This window comes from Trachinotus anak, unplaced genomic scaffold (assembly GCF_046630095.1).
Source record: "Trachinotus anak isolate AG129_WGS33_773 ecotype Australia unplaced genomic scaffold, CSIRO_AGI_Tana_v1 ptg000032l, whole genome shotgun sequence".
Lineage (NCBI taxonomy): Eukaryota > Metazoa > Chordata > Actinopteri > Carangiformes > Carangidae > Trachinotus > Trachinotus anak.
The window spans coordinates 15,286,149-15,311,518 of record NW_027273883.1 but is presented as its reverse complement, the minus strand read 5'-3'; the positions used below and the strand labels follow the sequence as shown (position 1 = coordinate 15,311,518).

The following is a 25,370-nucleotide window of genomic DNA, read 5'->3' as shown; positions in this document are numbered from 1 at the left end:
GCTGCTAAGGATGATGTCAATGGCTGTGCAGTGGTGCGGTTGTGCACCTGGCTTTGCGGACTATGTTTAGGCATTCATGGATGCATACCTGGCTGGCTGGGGCGGGGAGCTCAACATGGCCATGATATGAGGTATGTGGTCAGAGTCAATGCACCATATCAACTTGCTGGAGCTGAGAGCGGTTCTGAAGGTATTGCATATAGGCACATGATGGTGAGTTCGGACAACACCACAGTGGTAACATTATGTAAACAGGCAAGGGAGCATGAGGTCCCACAGCCTGCCCAGGATAACTACAGAAATCCTGACATGGGTAGTTCACCATCTCTGCCCTCATCTCTGTCTCAATGTGTCGAGGCATTGCTCTCTAGAGGGCCCATTAGAGGGCTACACACGAACTAATAGAACTCGAGTTACACCAGTAACTACTATTTTCAACAGGTGTGTGACTGTGGTAGTGTTGAGTTCCATTTCAAGTCATTATCTCAACATAAATGCCACAACCAACAACAACAACAAAAAAAATACACATACACAGGTACTTAGCTAGACAACATAATTTTATTTAACCACTGGTAGCTGTTTAAGACATACAGAAATGGTTTTTTTTTAATGTTTTATTGGTAGAGTGGTGGTAAAGTGTACAGCGCAAACATAAATGTCACAATTTGATATATCATACAAGATATGAGCTGTAAGCTAATTTGCATCTGGAGGTCAGAACAAACATGCAAAGGGAAGATTGATTAACTGTCACATTGAAGTTAGGGCTGGTGTAGGTGGGTTGAGAGAGAGTCTGTCACCATAAAAAGACAAAAATAACAATTACACTTGATAGGATAGTGAAAAGGCAACCAGCTGAATTGATAAACAGCACCACCACAAGGCCTGGCATCTGCCATCATTATATCATCATATGTCTATTATGAACATCAGTATTTCTTTTTTTTTTAATATGACAGTCAATACCAGTATATCACCATAGCCCTAATCCACCATCCATCTGCTATCTGATTTAGGCAAGCAATAATGTTTCAGTACATATACTAATTGTTTTGGGGTTTTTTTCTATGCTTTCATGACCGATTATAATCATTTATAAGTAATTCAAAAGTGAAATATCACAGAGAGTGATGGAGTCAGAAAAAGTTCTCAACACTGATGCTGACTGTGCATCTCATTGTAACTGAGATTTGTAACAGATTTGATCTGTTTCACTGTCTGCAGCCATCCAGCTTGTAGTCGTTTATGAATGCAGAAAACCCTTTGCAGGGAGCTCGATGGGCAGATTTTTTACACTCTTCATCTGAAGGCTTTTTTTCAACCCAGGTGTTTGATTCCAACAGATACTGCATCCTACACAAATAGGGAAAGAGTGAGTAAAATGAGGATCAATCAGCGTAAAAGCATGTTTCCACTGTATTATTGATTATACTTACGCTCCATTTGAGTCAGTTGTGGAGCCATCTTTGCCCATGATGAGGTACTGTTTTCCCAAATCTAACTGTTCTTTACACTGACGCCTCTTAGCAAAGACTCGAACAGAATTTTCATTTACGAGCCTATCTCCATCTGTCCGACAGATGACATATTTGTGAAAACTCTTCCCAGTTTAAATGCAATGGCACAAAACCATTTCAAGGTCAGTGTTACATCATCTGTTAAGGCTTGCAGTTACGTCTACTTACGTGATCTGAGTACCTCTGTTACAGTAGTGTTGTATAGCTCAAAGTTGCTTTTCATAGAAACACTGACAACTTCAACAATGTATGCTGAAATAAAAACAAGAATCAACCAGTTATTAACAACCATTCATCTGAAGCATAATTTGATATAGTGGTGCTTTGGAGAATAAAGGGGTGGATTTGAGAGCTTAATAGTCAAGCTGATATTTGATCCTATATCATATTGGTTGATGTGCAGTACTGACCGTAGTCTACTGTAGGGAAGAAGCAAGCATGTTGTTCACGGTCATTCTTTGTCAGTCTTCGATTTCTTTCCAATTTGAATGTCATTTTTAGTTTATGACAGGGTCCTGAAGAAAAGATTAACATAATGCAATTTTTATTATTTATACAAACATGAAGGGTAAAGCTACATTTATTTATGGGTGTTTGTCATTTGGGGTCTGAGAGTAATGACCTACTTTCTGCACACTGGCACACATCCCCTGAACACATTTTGGAGACCATCTTGCTTCTTTGGGGGGCAGAGTAGAACACAGTGCACTTTTTGTCTGCAAGGAAAGCACAAATATCCCATAAATTCCTGTTAAACAAAACAAGATGTCTCCTCTATCCTGACAAAAAATGCTGAAAACAGAAAACAAAAAGTTTACCTGGTTCATAATAGTCATAGAACACAGCTGGAGCAGGCTGCAGGAGTCCAACTGGCACTCTCTGTATAGCATCGAAACTAATACATTCCTGCGATTCAAAAAGCTAACAAGAGAAGAAATGTAAGAGATGAGTGGATGTGTGAATATTTTCATTGAGAGTATTGGACATATTTTTTGTGAAGGGACACAGCTTTCAGCTTTCAGATATCAGCTTTACCTCATTGAAGTAGATCAGCACCTTTCCATAGGAGACTTCATAATGAGAAATGTATTGCTCAGGTAACTGTGTTAGCTGGGAGGACAAAAAAATGAACCATTTGATATTATAGCAGAAGAAAAGATCCTTCCTCTCACTTGTGGCTTTGTCAATATGGTGTAATAGAAAAGAGTTGCAAAGTGAGAGGGGTTCTGGAAATGGTTTTCTTCATTCATTCCACTTGTGCCAAATGTTTCAATTTCTTCCAGATAATGTTATGACCCTGTATGTTTATGTCAGAACCCCCAGTTGTACTTTTTTTGGGCGCAAATCATAAGTGAATTCAAAACACGCAAGTGAGAGTTAAACATAGTAAAAAAAAAAAATAATAATAATATGTACAAAAAGACAAGGTGTAAAAACAGCAGATCCCGGTTTGACAGTGGCCTATGTCAAAGACTAGGTCTTAGTCAGGAACAGTAACTTCCTGGAGTCTCTACTTAATGCAGGACCCAGTTGACTCTTTACCTTAAGTTTTTATGTACACAATCTAATATTTTGCACTGATTCAGTCAGGAGTTCATTGTCCATCCAACTGTCAATCACAACAGCTTCTCCACAAAAAATGAATGGGACAAGACATAAGGTCTCCAAAATATCTCTGACCACTTTGCATTGAGGATGACAGTAATGAGGAGGAGCTACTAACCCTGTCCAGGTCCTCAGTTACAGCCTCAAATCCACTCAGTAGTGTGATGTCAGCAATGGCCATTCCTGTGAGGTTGTGGTTCAGGCTATGACTACACAGATAAAAAACAATGAAAAGGCTGAGAGAGACACTGATCAGGATTTATGACCTTTCCCTGTAAAGCTCATTGTTTCATGAAGGCTTATAAAGACCATTTGAGCCTCATTTCACTAACCTGACACAGACTTTGTAGGTGACAGCCTCGTCTGAATTCAGGTTGTTATCAAGATCTCTCCTCCTTCGGGTGCGAGCATCAAACCACTCAATCGCTGATCGAGGCACTCGCGCCTCTTTTTCCTCATTAGTATCGTAATCATCGTAGTATTCATAAGTTTCTATGACCTTAGCTAAGGACACAGAGGTTGATGTGACTGTGTAGCTTTTATCAGCAATAGATATAGTTGTGATTCATTATCAGTGACAAAAACTCACCAGTGTACTTTACTTTTCCTTCCACTGTGACGCTGATGGACAGTTTAACACAGTCGTCCTCTGGATCCAGTAGATGGTAAGCCTTAACAATCTGCCAAGGAGAAGGTGATTTTCTGTAAATTATGGATCTTGTTCAGTATATTTACAGAAATGAAAGAAACTTACTTTTAGTTTGGCTTCTCCTTTTCCTGATAACTGCACATTGATGTTGTTCCCTGTAAGTTTCTGGGACAACAGACACAAGAGAAAACAAGTCATTTCAGAATGAGGTTAAACATCTATGTGTATGTAAGCGTACTGTTGAACTGCTCTATGACACCTTAAGGTCTGTTTCTGCCTTCTCCTTATTTTCCAGAGCGAGCGTTACAATGTCGTTTCTTCCTGGGACTCTGAATTCCACTATTAGATTTGCTTCAGGACTGATGGCCCTCTTTAGTTCATACTCAGCGAGGGCTTCCAGTGCCATGACGGTATCCTGGACACAGTAAAAAAAAACATTAATAATACGTTAACATATCTATTCTGACAGTTTATTTGGGCTACACTGCATGATGTTAGATGTAGGAGCCATGTCCAAAGATGATGATTCTTTGAGTTTAAGAAATTCTAGCATCCTATTCACCTGTGTTGATCTGAAGGTTCCAAAATAGTTTTCTTGGGAGATTAACCAGCAGGCTGCTTTGTCTGCCCAACTATTTTCCTTAAGTGCCACTGAAGTTAGGAGGGCATAGGCTGTAGTCTCTACTGTGATGGCATCTGCCCTCTCTTGATTCTTTGTGCTGGTATCAGTTGTCCACAGAGAACAGCCATCCTGCCCTGATCAATGAGAAATAAGTATTTTGAGCGCAACGAGTATGGTTACTTTTAGGGTTGGGTGATATAATGATACAGTGAGATAGATTTGTTGGTGGGCACAGATGTTATTATATTGTTAACAAAATAATAGCTATCACTTTCAGTAATCAGTTAATAATTACTGTTTTTGGAATATGTGACAAAACATCATCATGTCAGGTAGTTAAGTTTCTGGATTTGATAAAAACAGACTGTTTCTGTATCCATAAACCATTTTAATAAAACTGTTAAATGAAACTGACTATAGCATGAAATAAAGGTCCCTAACAGAATGAAATTACACATGTATACCACTGCGAGAGAGGATTCTATCCATATCACCCAAACCTATTTGCTTTGATGAAACATACGTTCAGTTGCCATTGCTGTAAGTTTTGTCCAGACAGCTGAACGGTCTGTTCCCTCTGGCAGGCAAACTGAGAGGCAGTAGGCTGTAATGGCAACAGCATAGGGATGCTGAAGCTCCTCCAGGTGTGACATGAGATACGTTGTTGATCTTGAAATACTTGCTTCCTGGTAGAAAGTAGCACAAAGGCAGTCAGTGAATTTTACTCATCTAATCTTCCCAGCATTGACAATAAAAAGGCTAAAAATCAACACTAACAAGGCTAAGAATCAACAGCCACAATAGCATATTATATATGTGTAGATATAGAGTTTCTCATGAAAATGTGTAATATTTCAGAATCATGCAAAGGTGCAATACATTTTTATATTTTGTATGCATACATATTTATTTATTTGATGTCCTCTGTTTTATTTGTTTTTAATGTATTGTACTTGTTGCATAAATTTGAGGCATTGCAAACGAATCTTGTTCTGATGTGTACTGTATGATGCACAGTCTGAATGATAATAAAAACTCTATCTATACATACACACACACACACACACACACACACACACACACACACACACACACACACACATATATATGTAATGCAATATATACATTTTATATAATATATATAATGCAATATTTACCATTCATCTTGCTCTTATTTGTTAACAATATTTGCTAATTAGCTCAAACCAAAGAGTACAGCTGAGGCTGATGGGAATTCCATTAGTTTTGCTGGTATTTGGTCATAAACCAAAGTTTTTAAATACAATGGAAATTCTGATATTTCATTGGACACCAAAGTTTTTCAGATTTATCCTCTGCACAACATAAATGTCTGCAAAATTGCATGACAGTCCATTAAATAGTTGAAATAATTCAGTAGACTCACCATCCTTACACCCAGGACAATAAGTTTATATATTATCTCACCGCATCATTTTGTGCTTCGGTTTGCAGGAATTGAAGGGACTGGTGCAGTGCAAGAGCTACAAAAGCCGTTATGGATGCTTTCCGATCTGTGCCTTTCTACATGAAATACACAAGGCAAATACTGCATTCAAATCACTGCTGCTCAGTTTGTTGCTATGTTCATTACAGTTCTCATATATATATTTTCTAACATGCACAATATGTATTTTACATGTATTTATACGGGTTAGGTGTGAGGTGGAGTTACCAGGATATGTCTGTGTAACACAGGATGTGGGTCACTGAATGAGCTGTCAGTATTCTGTACTGAGAGCAAGTAACGGACTGAGTGCCTGATCTCTTCTGCTGGTACATTCCTAGCCGCCCGGCCCTGCTGTCCAAAGGCCACTGTCTGACGCTGTGCCACCAATGACAACACTTTCAGTACAAAGGCAGTCAGCCTGAGGACAAGAGGAAGAAAAGTAATGGAGCAGAAGTGATGGAAAAGGTTGATTTACAATTTGACCTACCAGAAATAAATACATTTTATTCATCATCTGAGATTCGGTTTTGATTTGATTTCACTTTATCGTCAAAATATACTTCTTAAATTTGTCTTGCATTCACTATTTCAGACACATAACAAAAACACAACATTTAACCAAACACCAATATGAATACTATAGACATACATTACATTTGACATTATGTATAAGTAGCTGCAGTGCAATCAATATAATTGCTCACTTCTACATTCAGTGATTAGTGTATATAAGTACACAGAGGCCTCGTGAGAACCCAAACTCTGATTTAACAGTTTGTTAGACTGAGGAATGAAATCTGCTCCTCTGTTCTTTAATGTGTCTAGTTTAGCCTGTGCAACTCTACAGTAAATCTTTTGTTTGTTTGATGATTTAAACAAAATATGAGAGATGTTTCATGCAGTATTACCAGCCAGAGACAACATCCTTTTTATAAACACCGTTGGAAAATTTGGCTGAAGCATTTGGTCTATAATCTTTGAGCAGATACAAGTCAGTCTAGCCAGTCTAGCCTTTTAACTGAGACCACTAATAATTAATAATAGCTAAGTGAATTCTTGTCACATCAACATTGGGTTCCTTAAGACATTAGACGTTGTTTGTGGAAGAGATATTAGATGTGAAGTAGAGATGGCCAATTAAAAATATCAAAACCGACATTTAGAATTTCTTACCAACTCCATCTTGCTCATGTTGGTTCATTTGGTTAATACTTTCCCCAATGTATGCATTCATGAACTGTCCCCTTAAAAAATACTACCTTGTGTGTAGTCAGCCTCTGCTCTGTCCAACTATCATTAGTCAGCTTTCACTTAAAGCGAAGCTGGCAATATGGATGACATGGGCATACCATACCTAAATCGTACCTAAAAAGAACTGGCCTTCAAAAAGAAGTAATATGCAAACACTGCAGAAAATCAGTTTCAGTGACCAATTTGTTTAATCACTTGGAACAAACCCTCGTGCTAAATATAAAGAATGCACGCCTAAAAAAAAAAAAGTAATGACAGTAATCATTCATTAATCATAATCAAGGTAAATGTGATATTGTTTTTCAAGTCATATTGTCCAGCCCTAATTAAACAGAGAAATAGGTTGCAACACAGGCAAGTAACAATCTTTTCTCAAAAATCAATAAGATGACTTAAAACAAATACTCACCAATTACTAGAGTTGTCTGAATACCATGGCTCATAAGATCCATCAGATTTCTTGAATGTTAAAACCCTTACATAACCTGACAAAAAAAAAAAAAAAGTTTGTTTAAAGCAAAACTGTCTATGGCCTTTTTTGTGACCTGTAGAGGGCACAACATTATAATAATCCCAGAATATTATTGTGAAACAAGGAGATAAAAAAGAAGCCAATTAGGTCACTTTTTATTCCCAAATAAACTTTGCACAGTTAAAAAATGTTAAAGATGCCCTGTGGAATTTAGTACCTCCAGTAGCGCTAAGGAGTTGTTTACCTATACATGACCTAAACTGAAACACTATTATCTTGCCACTATCTGCCGGTTTTAGATGTATTGTTTTCCAATGAGTAATCTCTGTAACTGAATTTGTTGTCAACTAACGGGTGCCTCAGTAGCTCACCTGGTAGAGCATGTATCACATGTCAAAGCTGAGGCCTGACTGCAGCAGCTGGGGTTCAAATACAGCTTGAGCCCTCTACTGCGTGTCATCTCCCCTGTCTTTCATGTCTCTCTACACTGTCACTATCAAAAAATAATAATAAAGGCAGAAATGCCAAAAAATATCCAATAAAGATATCCTAGACAGTAATTTTCTTAAATAAAACTTATAACATAAATAAACAATCTTGATTGATCCCTAAATAACTATGAAATATATTTACTGGGCAGGACATTTTATAGTTGAACAATAAACTTGTCACCACTCTCTAGTGGAGAAACTATGGAATAGTTCAACTGTTTCAGTTTTTCAAAACAAATCTTTGGTACTTGTCTTGTGTCCACTGGCATATATGCCTCATTTTTCTCTCATGATGCTTCCATGCCATGCTTTTCACTTTAAACAGTGTTGGTTGTTAGTGCTTTATATATTTACAGAAATACTTATTACCAGCTCTGGCAGTATTGTGTTAACCTTGTGAGTCAGTGTGTGTGTGTGTGTGTGTGTGTGTGTGTGTGTGTGTGTGTGTGCGTGTGTGAGATTTTGTCACCGCAATAGCATCACTATGGAGGCAAGATTTCTTTTTTTTTTTTTTTGGCGGACTGTTTGATTTTGTAACACACATTTCATCTCTCTAACTCTCTGGTTGACTTCCCTGTTGTTTCTCTTCTGTCTGTGGATAGCTACAATAGGGGATACAACATAAGGGACGAAAGAAAAAAATGAAAATAATAAGTTAAATAAGTCAATAAATATAACCAGATTCAAATCACAGTCTCCTGAAAGGCATGACAGTAATGCTAGCATACATTGTATGTACATTATGTTTACACTACATGGAGAAATAAAAAATTACCGAGGAAAATGCATGCCTATTTGTAAAAACAGTCCTATTTTGACTGGAGTAGTGGTGCTCTTCAGCCTCTTGTGTCAAAATGAAGATTACAAAATAAAATACTGATGACGGAGTGGTTAGGGCGTGTACCACATGAGCGGATGCTCTTAGCAGGTTTGATTTCCTGCGTGTCATTCCCCCTCTCTCTACCTCTTTCCTGTCACTCTCTACTGTCCTGTCGATAAAGGCAAAAATATCTTTAAAAAAAAAAAAAAAAGGAAATGAGTATTACAAAAGCAAAGACTTGTCTCTTGGGGCTTCCATACATCACAGCCCTGCAAGAATGAGTCACAAAATGTTACAGGTATATAGCTGAGACTGAAATGTAGTCCGATGAGTCCCATGAGTACTGAGTATTCATATAGTAATAATAATGATAGTAATGTAATAATGTAGAATTAACTACTCAGTACCTATGGGTTGAAAGGTCAACATGTTGACGGGCATCACAGCTGGTGTGATTTCATTAGTCTCTAGTTTTAATTTCTCCTTATTTCATATGTTCTTACATTCAAACAATACAATAAGATCTATATCTTATTTTGGTATTTCTTGTTTGCAAATAGAAATTTTGGGCTGATGACGGTGGTGCTAGTGGTAAGGGATCAACAGGTCGCACAAAACATTAGAATTCAATTCAATTGGATGTCTTCCTCAGGGCACAATGGGTATCCACAGCAAAAATCTGTAGTTGTCAAGACATGTTGTTGAGAGAGTGTGAGAGAAACTGACAGGATAATCAATTTAGGGTCTACTAATGGACAAAAGGAGCAAATAAACATGAACTCCTAACGAGGTCCTTAGAAATGACATCATTTTCTCTTCTCTGCCCTAAGTTTGTGCACATATTTACAGAAAAAAAGAGTTTATAGACATAATTATTAAATGATTAAGACGTACCTTGCTCAATTTTACCAAGTGCATCATCTCTGGCACCTGGAGGCAGTTTAAACCATTGCTCACTTAGATCAAGGTAGCGGAGGGCTGCAGCTGTAGGGGCAAGTCCGGACATTGTCTGTTCACAACATCCTGTAGGCAACTTGATCAGGCCAGCAACCTTCTCAGGAGAAAGAAGGTTCACCACTTGTGAATGAAATCCACTCTCTGTGAGGTAAGAGCATTGGAAAGGTAAGGCACTGTCATTTAAAAGGATCTGTGAATTGTATCCCTGTGTCTAACAGTACATACCTTCCACTGAAACAAAAATATTGGAGGTGGAGTCTGGGACAATTTCATCTGGTAAAGTTCCATCAATAGTTAAAGTCTTTGAGCTCCTCCCTTTCACGACAGAGAGAAGTATATTGATTAAAGCAAATGTAATATAATGAAGAATTCAAAAAAATCACAAATATCAAGCAAGTATCTTTGAACTGATGAATACTGAAATAACTCACCATCTAATTTAATCACTTTGGTTGCCTCTATTCTCTGTTCCAGTCCTTCCTCCTACAACATGAAATAACAAGAAGCCAAATTAGTGTGTGTGCTACGTTGTCATATTTGTTTTTTTTCTGGCAGGCCTCTGTTATAAAATAATGGCTTTGCAGCAAGATAAAATAATGTGTGTTACTTACCCCTACATTCAGAATCTTTTCAACTGCATCTATTCCAGCCTCATTCTCTATATCAAAGAGACGTATTTTGATGGGTATTGAGCCCGTTACCATGGGGACAGCAGAGAAAGAGACAAACTGGGAGGACTCTGGCTCCACAGTAATGTTAACAAATCCTGTAGTGGTGGCTGAGCCAGGGGAGCAAAGTCCTTCAGTTTGTTCCATATGAACTGCTACCTATAAAAGAGCAGGTGTCCACAGAGAACTTTAATGTCAGCTTTTCCTACAGTAGGTGGTTGCTGATTTAAGTGCCACTCAACATCAACATTAGGTGATATGTACCTCCAGTCTCTCATGGCCATAGTTGTAGATAACAGGTGAAATGGATATTTGCTCATATTTTTTCACTGAGTACGGCAGTCTCAGAGACACAAATGTCCTCTTAAATGCTCTGACATCAGTCGGCTTCACTACACAGAAACCTGAATGAAGTAAGAGAATTAGAGTTGCAGTTATAAATGAGAAGCTCTTAAGTCAAATATCCAAGATGCATTTGTGAAGTGGGAACTGTTATTACCACTGGCAGCGGATAATGTGATGACCTGAACTTCCCATGTGGTGATGGAATCAGGTAGAGTCAAAGGGTAACTGAAAGAGTTTTCAATGAAGATAAAATCAGTCAATAGCTGTGAAATGCATCTGACAGATGCTAACAATGACATTATTAGAGGAAATAAACGGTCACAAATGCAATACTATGGTTTAGCAAAGTTTGTAAATGGTGTAAATGTATTTCACTGGCAAAGAAAACATTATACCAAAACTGTCTTAAAAGTTCACTGTCCACCTCTTACCTTCGTTTGCCTTTTACATCAAATTCTGTGAAGGCAAAGCTTGGAGGGAAAAGTCTTCGAATGTACTGAGCAGCAGTGTCCATGAAGAACTCTTCAATGTCAGCTAGGCTTGCAGCTAAAAAAAAAAAAAAGGAGAAAATTACTGGTTTGTCTTCAAACTAATGTCACATGTCATAGTTATTAAATACTACCTAAACATGATTGTAAAATATTTAATGTCCTATTTAATTTCATCTCACTCCGGCCAAGTCCTTTCTTGGCATCCTCTTGTATCTTTTTTTGTCTCAGACGCTCTCCTTCGAGGCAGCATTTTAAAAAAGCGTCTGCACACTCTTGATTTCGTCGCACCAGAGAAACCCTCTTTGCTCTTTCCTGACATGTTAGTGTCATAGGGATGAGAGAAAACCCCTGAGCACAACACTCTTGAAGTATTTCATTCGAAAAGTTCGATTCTGAAAGTGAAAAAGAAAAGACATATTTTTATAGTGTAGTGTTGTCAGAAGTATCTTACATTATCTCAGACCAACGTTGTGATGCTAGAATGTTGTCTTACTTAAGGTCATCATTTCCTGTTGAAGGTCCACAGAGCGTCTTTGTCGTGGAGATTGTGAACCACAGCGAAAATCTGGGGGAAAAAAGTATAGCATCCCATGTATGGGATAAGTAAGTAGGCTACAGGTGTTTTGATCTGGGTCTCTCTTGCTCTCTCTGAGCATGGGGTTGGCCTTGATGCTCTGTCTCTCAGTTAGATCAAATGAATGATTTGTATACGTTATGTGATAGCCTGGTAATTTTTACACAAATAATATTCACACTGGTTTCAGTTATCAGTTTGATAGTATGTTTGCTGTGCACTAGTTTTGTATGAGAGGAATTAAAGGCCTGTCCCATGTCACAAATATAGGCTGGCTTAGTTAGCAAATAAAAGCCTGGGCTATCATTTGAAGTTTTATGGTAATTCATAAGTTCAGTGTGCATTAAATTTAAAATTAAATGTGAAATAAAGGGACACTATATTGCTATATTGATTTTGATGAAAATTTGTTTTTGTCATACCTTTTCTGTAATCTGTCAGGGACTGAGATACAAAAGACAGGCCAGCGTCCAGAAGTACAGATGCTGTGTCAGCTCCTCCACCATATGAGCAACCAAGGTCATATGACTGCATAGCAGAAAACACCTGAAAAGCGTTGAACAAGCACTTAGATTTACAGTATCGTAATATATAGGTTGGATTTTAAAAATAACTGTGTTTTAAGAGAGAAAAAAGTATGAAAGGATTGTGTGAGAGAGTGGAGGTGCTACCTGTTTGGCCGTGAGTTTATTATCCGCATTGAGAGCGTAGAAGGCCTTATCCACAGCAAGCAAAGCCACTATGGCGCTCTGACCATTTAAATCAAATTCCAGCCTTGACTGTTTTCCAGGCTCAAAGGATCCTTTTTGTTCTACCTGAATCGAAGTTAAGATCCAGAGGTTTTTAAATACTGCTGTCCAAGGTCATGATTAATTCAATCAACACATTAAAACACACTATCTAAATATATACACGTAATCACGTAGGCTGTGTTCAGGAATTGAGACTAACCTAAACTGAATGAAATATTATGAGTTGGCACCCACCCAAGTCAATTTAAAGTCTCAACCCTTTGGCTCCCCTCTGCCTCAGTTATAACCAATTTAAACCTATAAACTGTCACACTTTTACTGAATCTCTGTATCCAAATACACAGAAAACAGAGGTAAAACTCTATCTGTCCACTGTCTCACTCTGCACAGGCTGAACTCTTATCTGTTCTGTTTACTCACCTGGACATTTATCTCACATTCATCCCTGACATCTACCCACACAGAGTCTGCAATGATGTCACCATTCTGGTTGTAGAAGTAGCCAATGAGACGGAAAGATGGAACCATATCAGGTGTTATGCGCAGGTTGTTTTTAACCGAACGACCGAATGGGAGAGAACCCTTTTTTATTATGCTCCCACGGCTTAGGACCTGAAAGAGAGACAATCAAAAGTGTTTAATTATGACAAACTGCTGGGCTTCTTTCTCAAAATGTATGATGTCGTATTTAATCTGATATGTCTCACCATGTAGTATATAAACCCGTTGCTAGGTCCATTCACGGTGTTGTATGTTACTGTAAGTAAATCATTCACAGAATACACCTTGTAGGTAAAACTTATGTAGAGGAAGCTGTTACTTGGAGATGAAGCAGGTTTAATAACTTTCCTCTGTTGCAGGTCATCTACGGTCACCTTTTGGAGCCAGAGGTGGAAACAGTTAAAACTGAGCAAAGGCAAATTTGACAAGACCTTTAACTGTGTCAAGGATACTAACTTGAACAGGAATCCGATCTGTAGTGTCAATATTAAAGGTATGAAACACTGCCCCCTCCTGGTCAGTAACATCTTTCAAAGATTGCTCTGAGGATCCTGGTACATCAATCTTTACTGGCACACCAGCTGCTGGAGAGCCATCTGGGAGACGCATGATCACCTAGAACAACAAACAAAATCTTTGACACACAAAACCATCGCAGTCATGTACTTAGCTGTGAACCCATTTGTTAGTTTCATGCATACCACCACATCAAGTGGATATCCAGGAAGGAAGTATGAGCGAGTTCGAGAGAGATCCATGGTGTATTTGTGTGAGAGAACAGGAAGATAAATTTCTGCCTCTTGCATTTCACCACCTGGACCGAAAAATGCACAAAGCAATGCCAGCCACAATGAAACATCACAATGACAGTCAGAATATCATTATCTTATTACCTAATGCTAAGCTTTGTGATAAATTATCATTTATAATACTATTATTTCTATCAGTAGTAAAGTTGTTAACATTGTACTTGTTAGTGTCATTTTCAAATACCAGATATATCCCTGTAGTAATACCATCTGCCTGTAAATTTATATTATGAATATATAATAAGTAATATTACATTTCTTTTTGGCTTTTTTGATCTGCTGTACTGTTATTCAATAGTTCTATTCAGTTACAATTTCACAAAATATATGACTGTGTAATATGAAAATATATGATGTGTAAGTTGTTAATAATAAGTAAGTAAAAGTTAGTTAAATTAAATTAATAAAATAAAATATTTCAGATAAATATTCAAAAATCAATATTAATTCATTTTTTTGCCCCTTCTGAGAGTTTTCGTACTTAAACAATTGTATACAGTGTGACAGTGTGTCCTTTACTTTGTATGTTGGTGACAAATACTCTTAAATAGAGTTGCGCTCCACGTTGCTCTAAATCAGAGAGGGTTCGTTCCAGCTTGTCTTGGAGTTGATCATTTATCTTGGCTGTGCGCTGAGAAACTTCTGCAGTTCCATCCTTGACCTGCAAGAAATGGCATAAATTGTTGATCTGAAGTAATGAAACACTTAAAAGATGCAGTATGATGATAGATTATCTGATCTCAGATCTTGAAATGGGCCACAATATAAAGTTTAAACGGATGTTTCCTCACCGAACCAGTCAGCTCCAGTCCCCCAATAAACACAGGCTTTATTTCTTGACCATGGAGTCTGTTTTTTTCTACCACTCCAAACTGGCAGTGGTAAGCCCCTTTAACTTTTTCTCCATGTGAATACCTGGAAAATAAATCATTGTACATCATCATTGTATTATAGCACATGTTTTCATTTAATGACTTTGAGAAAAGAATCCAGGCTTTTATATCTTCTCACATGGATTATTGCAACACACCATATTTCAGTGTTAGTCAGACTACCCTGTCACAACTTCAGCTGGTGCAAAATGCAGCCACACTTGTGCACACATTTGAAAATTTTACCGGTAGTTTTAAAAGCTGTAAATGGACTAGCTCTAACATATGTCAGTGACCTAATGCTTCCTCACTGTCCTTCCTCACTGTCCACTGAGGTCATCCATGAAGCTGGTCCTTTCCATCCCACACAGTTGTTTCAGGTGTAAAGGTGACCGTGTCTATCGGCTTGGCTGGACCCAAGTTGTGGAAAAGCCTCCCTCTCCATGTTTGTTTAGTCCCTACCATTTAATGTTTTACACCAGGGCTATAAACACACTTGTTTTCTTTGGCTTTCTAGGTGTTGCTGTTGTCTGTCATTGGCTGTGTGTGTGTGTGTGTATTAGTGTATTTGTAATTTATTTGAACATTTTACTTTTTCTCCATGTAAAGCACATTGGTCAAGCACAGGTTGTTTTTAGACTCTGCTGTATATGTAAACTGATTTAATTTGATGTGATTTGTAAAATTTTGAAGTTAAGATAAAAACTTTACACTATGTTTTAAACTATGTGGACTAAGCAGTGAACTTTCCTTATTACTGGAATTAATTAAATCTTTGCATTAATAGGGAATTAAATTAAACTCTGCAGAGATTTTTATAGCCATTTTTAACAGTATTGGGATTTTAAAAGAAGCCTGTTTTTGTGGGTAAGTGTTTGCTAACACGTTAGCCATAAACATGATGGAAACATTAGTGGGCTCAGAAGGCTGATGCTGTTTTTTCAGCAATTGTTAGTTTTTGAGTTCTCCTGGCAAATATTGATTAATGCATTATTAAAAGAAAACGTAAGCAGTAACAAGATTTAAAGGGAAATGAATCAACACTTACGTGGCTGAGATGATGAAGTTAACCTGCTCACTATTCAGCAAAATAAAGTTCTGCTCCATTGCAATGTTGACCTCAAAACTTGGTAAAACTAGGGTGTGTAACGATAAAAATGATTTTAGATTGAAAGCATATCATATTTACATTTTTTTCAAGAAAAGGAAAACACTTTAAATTAGTAGTTTACCAAATTTCTGGACTTTGAACTCTCGAGTAACTGCATTTTCTTCATCATCTTCATAGTGCGCTGTAATCTTCCATGTGCCCATTCTATGTAAACAAAACATATGTTTAATAATATGTGAAAGTCGCTTGTGCTGTTATATACTGTAAGTCAAAGTCGATTTCATCTCCGTTATAACATACTTGGAGACATCCGGTATGGTGAACATGCCTTTGAGAATTCCCCCCTTTGCAGTTTTAAGGGACCTCATTACTCTGTTTCCAGCGGCATTCTGTCATAAAATGATAAAAGCATAAATCATCTGTACAGATCTTTCAAAGTCCTCTTTACTCAATCATTATTAAAGAAAATGTATCTACTCACAAATACTGATATCTGAAATACTCCCTCGTGAGGCCTGAATGTGTGGTCAAGAGTGAATATCCTGTACTTCACTAGAAGAGAGATAATCAACATAATTGTCACTGTTAATTCTTCCTGTTTTACATTTATTCATCTTTTTTGACTTTCTTTTTACCTGTCTTTGTTGGCTTGTACATTGGCTGATCAGTCTGGATAAAGATATAGCCTCTGTGTTTTGATACCAGGACCCTTGTGACCTTTCTACCATTGAAGGACCGGCTCTCTGCCACTAGCAAAAGGTACGGATTTCGTGGTCTTGGCAAGTTGTATCTTGACATCATTTCTTGGTCTATCTGTAAAGATGCAAATTACAGTTTTGGGTAAGTGACATTTCAGTCTAAATGATTTATTTTTTGTACAAGAGAGGAAGTTTTCATACCATGAGCTCAACTGTTTTAATATCCTGTTCATCAGTACACTGAACCGTTTTCCTCTCAGACATAATAACACCATTGCTCTCTGCCTCCAGATAGAGAGTGACAGGATTGTTAAGATGAGGCTGTCTCATCTGGACAAACACTTTCTCATTAACTCCCATATGAAACACATTGGGAGCTGAGATGAAGAATCTGCACACAAAGGACAAAAATAGCTATTAGTGTATCCTTCATTGCTGTATTTTGCATTCATCAACTTCTGTGCCCATACACATCTGCAATGTTGCGTATTTTGTCTTATCTATTACATTATGACCAAAAATGATTTAATCATAAGACAAAAACATATTTAAACCCTCTTTACATTAAGCACAAATATATTACATTATTACACAATCTAGATTTTAGAAGCTGTTCCTAGATTTACCTGTTTGAGCTCCCTGAGTCCACAGTCATGAGCAGAAGCAGTACTGAAATTATATATCGCTTCATCGTGCAGCTTCTATTACTTTGCCTGCTCTGACACAGGATTTTGATCAACTGAGGTTTTGAGAGTTATCCACCCATGTATTTCTCAATCACTGGATTTCTAATGCCCTCCCTCTGTTTTTTTCCCTTCTGAGTAAACTTAGAAATATGTATCATTCCTCAGTCTCACATAGCATGTGACAACATATAAACTGAGAAAATCATCATACTGCCACATACAGCAGACATACATGCATGTGCAAAAATGTGTAGTATACTCTTTAGGTTACTAGTGTGTACATTTCTGGACATATTAAAGTAGGTGATCAAAACAGATTCATCTAAAATATGACATTAACAATACAGATCAGATTATGAAGGACTGACAGATGCATTTTAGATTATAACATGTTTTATTTTTATAAAAGTCCATTTCATAGCACTACTTGGCTTACAGCATGAAAAGTGTTTGTTTCTGTTTCACAATGTGTTACCATCCTCTCATTGGTTGTTGCAAGTCAGCCACATTTTCCCCAAATCATGTGATTTACAAGAAATCGAGGTTTGGCTCTTTGTGTTTGGATTGGAGGGAGCACTGCTCACTCTACAAACAAATGGAATTCAGGAATGATTTGTAAATTATAGCTCAAGTAAATCTGCAAATTTATTTGGTTCTATGAATCATATTATTTTAATTTCTCTTATAAATAACTTCTTAAGCTTTTTATATAACCCATATGCCCTCTGCAGTTTAGTTATGATGCAATCCTTATCATTTGTGTATTCATTAGAGAACTGATGATATGCTGAATGGAATTTGAAAAACCACCACACTCTGTTTTGATCTGGCAAAATGGAGCAGTGTGATAATGACACAGACACAGAGACAATGTCAGAACCTTTATTTTTTTTTACAAATGAACAGCTAGGTGAAAGATGCAGTAAAATCATATCTGTCTTACAAGTGTAACAGGATACATCATGATATTCAACATAAAACAAACTGATGGGGCAGTTACTTGCTTTTTACAGCGTTTTATAACTTAAAGTCCACTGACCATTAATGCAATATTCTAATGTCATCCAAATGGCTTTTCCAGCTTAATCAGAATCAGAATACTTTATTGGTCCCCAGGGGAAAATTAGGTATATGCTTCAGCTTGAGGCACTGATCCATAAAGTTTCTGAAATCTTGCCTCAATTTTCCACACTGCTGTGGGCATATGTATGCAGTGAAATACAGCATATGTTTTATCAGTCAGTGGTGGCAAGTGTTCTTTTTTTTTGCTGCAGTCTATTGGGACAACAGCATGTCAGGTGAGAGCACAAGACGACTGGACAAGCTGGTTAAAAAGGCTGGATCTATGCCCCGCAGGAGTCTGGACTCACTCAGGACTGTTGTGGAGGGACACATGCACTGTTAGATGCAGGCCATCTTGGACATCCTTGCCGGCCAGAGAAGCAGCCACAGCAGCAGCCGACATCTCATCTCGCTGCACTGCAGGACTGAGAGGTTCAGGAAATCCTTTGTTCCCACTGCCATCAGACTGTTCAACACCTCAGCCAAAGGCAGTGGATCATGACACAGACTCAAATCTGCATACAAATTACATACTGTATATTTGTAACAAATGTGGAACTGTGTAAAATACATCTATTAGACACTTCTGATAAAATAATATATATGAAATATGCTTGTAGAAATTTGTAATTAATCTTACTCACTTATGCTCATAATTAAAATGTGTAAGTCATTTCATTTCACCATCCACAAACATATGGCCCTGTGCCACATCAGCTCCTCATCCATTAATAATCATATTCTCCATGCATTTTCACATTTAGCTGACCAGCAGACTAGATTAGCAGCTGATCCACATGTTCAGTTTACATATTACTTAAAGGTAATATCATATCCAACCAACTAAAACAAAATAATTCACTTTAGCTTTTTGTACTTAACAGTAAATTGAAAGAAGTCACTTTGCTGCTGCGGCCTTGGAGGAAAAGTCCAAGTCCAGGGTCTGCAAACTCAATGTGAATTAAGAAGACATAATTAGTCGCATATGTTGATAATCACAATTTTTCAATTGTATTAAATTTGAAAATGCCATTAATCCAGTATCGGTCCTGTAAAGTCAAACCTTTTTGCAACAATTAGAATGTAGACTCTTGGCACACAGCTACATGAGATTTAATTATTTGCGATGCTGATCTCTGTTTGATAACAGTAAGAAGTAATGAGAGTCGGGGGCATGATGTCCATCCACAACTCCTATGTATGGAGAAGTAATACAAGAATTGCGTTTGGACAATCAACACCAGACTCCCTGTCAAACTTGGAAAGAGCATCAGTAGCTTCTCTTAGCCCTGGAAGGAAATACTGTGGATGGATGGTTTGATAAAATATTATGAAATTAATATAAGTGAAGAAAAATCTATCATAAAATGTATTGATTTTAAAGCTTTTGTGGAAGTAGTTAGTGCTTGTTATAGGACTGGAGTATTAATGAACTGTCAAAAGAAAACAGGCTAAACACTCAAAAATCCAATAGTAACTGTTTCTCAAAAAGATTATACATTTCTACCACTAAATGCTTTTTGAAAAAATTACATATTCATCTACCAATTCCCTTTACTTATCACATATTAACAAGTGTATTGATGAATTAACTTGTGCTAACAAGTAAAAAAAAGTAAACTATGTTAATACTTACATTATGCACCATCAGTAACAGAGTGATAATAGTCCCAAAGGAGCAGTGATTAATTATGTGTCACTATAATTATGAAATGTTTAACTCTTATTCTTCCAATCAATTTTTTTTCAAATATTGTAAAGTCCACTCTCTGCTGCATCCGTCTTCAACTGCTGCTTGTTCAGTCTGCCTGTCCATGTCCCTTCTCTATCTCTTCCCCTCTATCCATCTCATTTCATGCAGGAATGAGGTTACCTAAGAGACTCAGCCTCAATGGAGAAAATCTCTTTTTCTACAATTAACTGTGAAAGTGACAGAAGGAAAAGAAGGGAGGGATCTACGAAGGGGTGCAGACTCAGAGAAGAAAAGGAGAGAGGAGAAAGACAGAAGTGTGCATGGCAGGTAGAGATACATAAAGTTGAAAACTAATATTTGCACTTAATTTTGAAGTTTTAACTTTAGAAATTTCTGAACTAATATCCCAAAAGTGTGTTTGCTGACCAGAATAATGGATTCATTTTAAGTTGCATGTTTGTGCCCTTAAATTACATCGTTTAGTTCCTGCATCCATCTGTTTGATTTAGGAAACTGTTTAGTATTTAGAAAGATAAAAATTCTATATGATAAACCAAAATATAGCCTACAGTAAATTATATTTTTTTATTTTATATTTGGTGAAAATTGTTCACGCACCTTTAATTATTTTACAGGTGTGTGTTTTGTAGCACCTCATACTTGAATTGGGATTAGGCCAAATTAGGCTTCATTACACTGATCCAAATGAAAGTGAATTATGTTTATCACCATAATCTCTACAAATGCAGATGCAGTGATCACTGGGTTACCATGGAGAGGTGTACACAAAAGGGTGTGGCGTGGGAATGTCTCCAGGGGTCAGGAGTGAGGGTGAACAGGTCAGAGGTCAGAGCCAGCTGGACAGCACACAAGAGGAGATGAGGGTGAGAAAAGGAGGTGAGGGGGTGATCCACGGACTGACTGACTGGACCCAAAGGGACATTAACATTGAACTGATGGGAGGCTCACTGACCAATGCCTATTCAGGGAGAAACTACGCTATGACACACTCATGTGTAATGGTCCGTGGTAATTGACAAGTGACAAGGCCCTCATTGTGGATGCAAAAGCAGTTATCAGATTGCAGCACTGGATTACAAACTATACACACCAGTATTCCATGGTTATATAGAATTCAAACATAATCATATATTGATAAAATTGTCACATGTAGTATGTTTACACCAGAATAATATTGAAAGTGCTGAAAAATATTACCGTTGCTTCTTTCCAAACAGGAATATTTCTATAAATTGGGATTAGATGAGATAAAATGAGACACATATCATTTTATTTTCAGTTTGTACTTTAAGGCCTCCGGTGTGCACCCAGTATTACCATTTATTTTCCAATAGTTTTAACTGATAGCAGTTATAATAAGCATATTTCTTGTGTTTTTTCTTTTTCCAGCTTAAGAAACGTAGACTTCGACATGGACCAACTGACAATAAATGTTCATTCAAGCAAGCATCTGCAGTCATTATTTTTATAAAAGAAGGACGCTTGAACTATTATGAGAAAAGTAAAAAAAATAAGATTCCATCTTCACAGTTAGTTAACGATTGATAACAGTGAAATGAAAACAGTGTATTCACTGTTGAATTTTATTGTACAGTTTGAGACCAATGAAATACAGTTTTCATCACTGAAAATGTATCACTGCCATTTCCCAGGGTGATAGATGCTCTGTGTACCTCAAGGGTACAGACAGGAAGGTGAGTGTCTCAGCTCTGCCATCCATGTGACTCCTAGTGAAGGTCAGGTCAGTGAGGGCAGCAGGCAGTCTGGATCGGGGCCATTCTCTGGTGGTCTAAAAAAGACAATCTTGGGGCCCAACGCAGGGGGTCAACATGCAAATAGTAACCCCCAAGTGAAAGGCATAGAGCAGATCAGTGTTCTCACATTACTCTTGCTGCCCATGACTGTGAATGTGCACGCCTACACACCACATGAAGTTCTCATATTTAATGAAATTCAGTCTCAACAATAGAGAAGGCAGCTGTATTTCAACAAAGGTAGAAGTATGACGTCACGAGCGATGTCTCTGTTGAAGTCCACCAAGGTCTGCTGGCTTAATGTTAACATTGTCAGAAACATGGTTCTGAATGTTAAATCAACAGCTGCAAAGCTATGAGTACAAAATGCAAATGTGTTATTTCTTCACTTGATTAAAACTGCAGCTTCTGTCTCATCTGAAGTGTCACTGGCCCTCAACGCTCACCCAGCACATGTGTGGCAGATGAAATTCAGTTTTTCTGTCTCAGGCAGGCCTACCCACTGCTGCCTCCCAGTGGCCTCAATGGCACCTGTAACACCACAGTCATATTTCCCTTCAGATCCTTGTCCAGGGGCCCAGTTCTGGTAACAGCCAGTCGTTGACCTAGTCCAGAACCAAAAGTTAAATTTACAGGTGTAGTGTAGGCCGAGCCAAACATGCGATGAAGTTGCATTCTTTGCCTTTTCAGCCACCTTCTCTTGAATGTCTTCAGAGGTAATATGGACAAGGTCAATATGGTGCTCCCTGCAGTAACTCATAGCTTCAATCCATGTCATGTTTTGCTGCACTAGTATCAGATTTCCTTAAGGAAGACAACAGAGAGAGAAGCATTACTTAATTCCATAATGCATAATGTAAATTTATTTAAAATGAACACAAAGGCACATGACAATTTTAAACATACCTGGAGGCAAACTTTGACTGCTTTCAGTCACGTGCACATTAGTTGCTGGAGGTAACTGTGTAGCCGTCACAGTTGACATTTCTGTAGTTGCATTGTTGAGCTCAGCGCTTGAGGTACTGTACACAACATCTGTGGTATTTGGTGTTGTCCATTCAGTGGCAGTTGTATCCACTTCGTTGGTAACATTTGTAGTGTTTGGTTGTCCGGTAGAAGCAACCACAGTGAAATGAAATGTTGTTATAACCCCCTGAGATGAAGTACTTGGGAGAGTTGTCATGTTTGTTGGCATTTGATCTGTTGTAAAGGTCTCCTGTGTACTTTGATTGGGGGTTGTTGGAGTTGATTTCCTTGCTGTAAGAGTCAATAATGAATTAATAGACACTGAGAGGAGCACAGTGATAAATGTAGCTCAGATGTCTGTTGTGTAAGGAAACATTTAAACAAAACGTTCTACAAATTCTACAACATCACTTTGCTGACTATGCTGTAAGATAAGAACACCACCTTACCTCCACGACAAACAAATTTGTGTCTGCCACCACATTTCAGGTCATTCCACTGCCCGTTGTCTTTGAATATCGCTGCAACACAATTCTGATCTTCCTGGTGGTTAGGTTGAAAGGGTTTCCAGAAACGGAATGATGAGTTGCTCCCATCCGACCACTTCCAGGGATCTTTGAAGAGGCCAATCCACACATTTTGTGACACAGACACATTATGTACTGCCTCATTTTCTTCTGCTGAGTGTATGCTAACCAGATCAGACGATAAGCCCCTGCAGTGATTCTGAGCATCCCTCCACGATTTGGTGTCATCAACAAAAATGTGACCACTTGTTTCACCATTTCCTGCAATTCCAATAGTTTAATGTTTTTATCACATAAACATAGTGAGGTTTTGTGCCATGTGAAATAAGCTTTACTGCAATGTTGTCATACTTACCATGACAAACAAAAGTTCTTTTAATTCCACAGTCACTCTCAAACCACTCGCCGTATCGATCCATTCCTGCACATGCATCTTGATTCTTTTTTTGTGGTTCTCCTGCCTTCCAGTTTAAAAAATCCAATTTTTGATCAGGCCAAGACCAGTGCCACGTCCACACATCTCCAATCTCCAGTCCTATCCAGGCTCTGACAGTGGAAGTGGTTGAAACTAAAGTGATCAAATTATTCATATCTTCTAAGCTGCTTACTGTTGCTAAATCAGTGTACATCTCTCTGCAATGGCTCTTTGCCTTGATATAAGTCTTTGAAATATCAGTAAGGTGAAAGTCTGAAGATCCCACTGTGAAGGAGCAAAATCCTGCAGAATTACAGGTAGCCTGATTAGTCACAACAGTTTTACTAACAGCAGTAACGATGGCAAAAATATATCCATTGATAGTCTCTAACCTTAATGTGCCACTGTTTTATACTCTAAAAAGTAACCACTCTCCACTATACCAGTATCCAACTCCATTTAGAAAGAAATCATGTGAAGTACAAACCTGAGATAAAAATCAGATACAGAGTTGGACTCCGTTTCTTCATGATGAATCTGTTTTCAGGCATGATTGTAGGAAACAGCTAAACAAAAAGCAGAAAGACTGTTATGACCAGGTGTTGGTCCTGAAAATGCTGTGCTATAACAGCTTTGAGCAGCACAATGTTTGCAGTAAGAATGCCACCTGGCTTGTAAAGTGACACCTCTTCAGGAACAGCGATAGACAAAGCAGTCTTTCAAGTTTCTTTCTGTCTCGCACACACTTTAAAGCGCATGGCTCTCTGGTGTGTTGAGATGAAATGATATGAAAACAGCTACACCTGCCATGAAATACAAGGACAACAAGTGAACAGCTTTATAAGGGTGCTAACGAATGAGCCACAGTTTCGTGATCATTTGGCAATGTCAGCAGATTGCAATCAAAATAAGTCTTTGACATTGACATCAGTGATGCAGTTGATCAAGAATGTCTTGTTTTGATAACTGAAAAAAATAAATCACTTCCTCATGTCTGTCCACCCCTGCCCTATATATGCAGACAAACATTTTAGCATTTAAAACATCTCAAGCAGCTAATTACAACTACTGCAGAAGTGCAACTCAGACTCCATTCTGGAGAACAAGGGAGCTTGAGGATGAGTTTCAAAACAGGACATTGTGTTAAATATTTTAGATAGTGGAACATATTACTGAACAACTGGAGCAAGAAAATGTTGTGCAATACTGTGTGTGCCCCTCCTGTCAAAGGCAAAAACATTCCAGCACTTTTTGAAGGTGTGGCTGTCCAAAAATTTGTTCAGATTATATCAGCCCTGCCATAATTAGGCCACCTAAAAAAACCACATAGCATTTCTGTTTGAATTTATATCATTTTATTATATAACACTTTCATTTTAGCTTACCATACCTCAACGTAATCAGACAATCAAATAAACATATTTGATTGTACCTTGTACCTTCAGTTTGTCAGAGTATATGCAAATGTGTTGTGTGAGTCATTTTGCAATTACTTTTGAATGCATCAGTGATTCCCTGTTTTGACAGTGTTTTGGACATTGTGTGGTGTGAATATGGGCTTTGCTGGACG

At 37.8% G+C, this 25,370-nt stretch overlaps 2 protein-coding genes across 5 annotated transcripts; both read right to left on the bottom strand.

The window, feature by feature from the left end:
* Positions 1-542: 542 nt before the first annotated feature.
* Positions 543-17,457, bottom strand: c4b (complement C4B (Chido/Rodgers blood group)). Its single transcript, XM_071468786.1, has 41 exons — positions 17,303-17,457; positions 16,878-17,067; positions 16,614-16,791; positions 16,460-16,530; positions 16,279-16,367; positions 16,100-16,182; positions 15,916-16,003; positions 14,787-14,910; positions 14,515-14,656; positions 13,888-14,000; positions 13,643-13,801; positions 13,393-13,560; positions 13,106-13,297; positions 12,605-12,748; positions 12,356-12,479; positions 11,853-11,924; positions 11,539-11,751; positions 11,300-11,414; positions 11,023-11,093; positions 10,788-10,927; positions 10,467-10,682; positions 10,287-10,338; positions 10,081-10,170; positions 9,793-9,996; positions 7,525-7,600; positions 6,090-6,282; positions 5,843-5,938; positions 4,920-5,082; positions 4,337-4,530; positions 4,034-4,189; positions 3,880-3,939; positions 3,715-3,805; positions 3,458-3,629; positions 3,244-3,334; positions 2,556-2,630; positions 2,339-2,441; positions 2,147-2,236; positions 1,931-2,035; positions 1,689-1,772; positions 1,440-1,572; positions 543-1,356 (listed from the first exon to the last, which is right to left on the bottom strand). Exons 1-41 carry the CDS (start codon positions 17,365-17,367, stop codon positions 1,215-1,217), a joined length of 5,127 nt encoding a protein of 1,708 aa, XP_071324887.1. The 5' UTR covers positions 17,368-17,457; the 3' UTR covers positions 543-1,214.
* Positions 17,458-21,683: 4,226 nt separating this feature from the next.
* Positions 21,684-24,627, bottom strand: LOC139612620 (C-type mannose receptor 2-like). 4 transcript variants are annotated; one of them, XM_071468337.1, is made up of 6 exons: positions 24,288-24,627; positions 23,741-24,103; positions 23,308-23,646; positions 22,799-23,149; positions 22,587-22,696; positions 21,684-22,497 (listed from the first exon to the last, which is right to left on the bottom strand). In XM_071468337.1, the coding sequence occupies exons 1-6, from the start codon at positions 24,349-24,351 to the stop codon at positions 22,450-22,452; spliced, it is 1,275 nt and encodes a 424-aa protein (XP_071324438.1). In that variant the 5' UTR covers positions 24,352-24,627; the 3' UTR covers positions 21,684-22,449. The 4 variants fall into 4 exon arrangements, with proteins under 4 accessions (XP_071324438.1, XP_071324436.1, XP_071324437.1 ...); XM_071468335.1 differs by having other exon boundaries at positions 21,684-22,696; positions 24,288-24,626; XM_071468336.1 differs by having other exon boundaries at positions 21,684-22,696; positions 23,308-23,472; positions 24,288-24,626.
* Between the last annotated feature and the right edge of the window lie 743 nt (positions 24,628-25,370).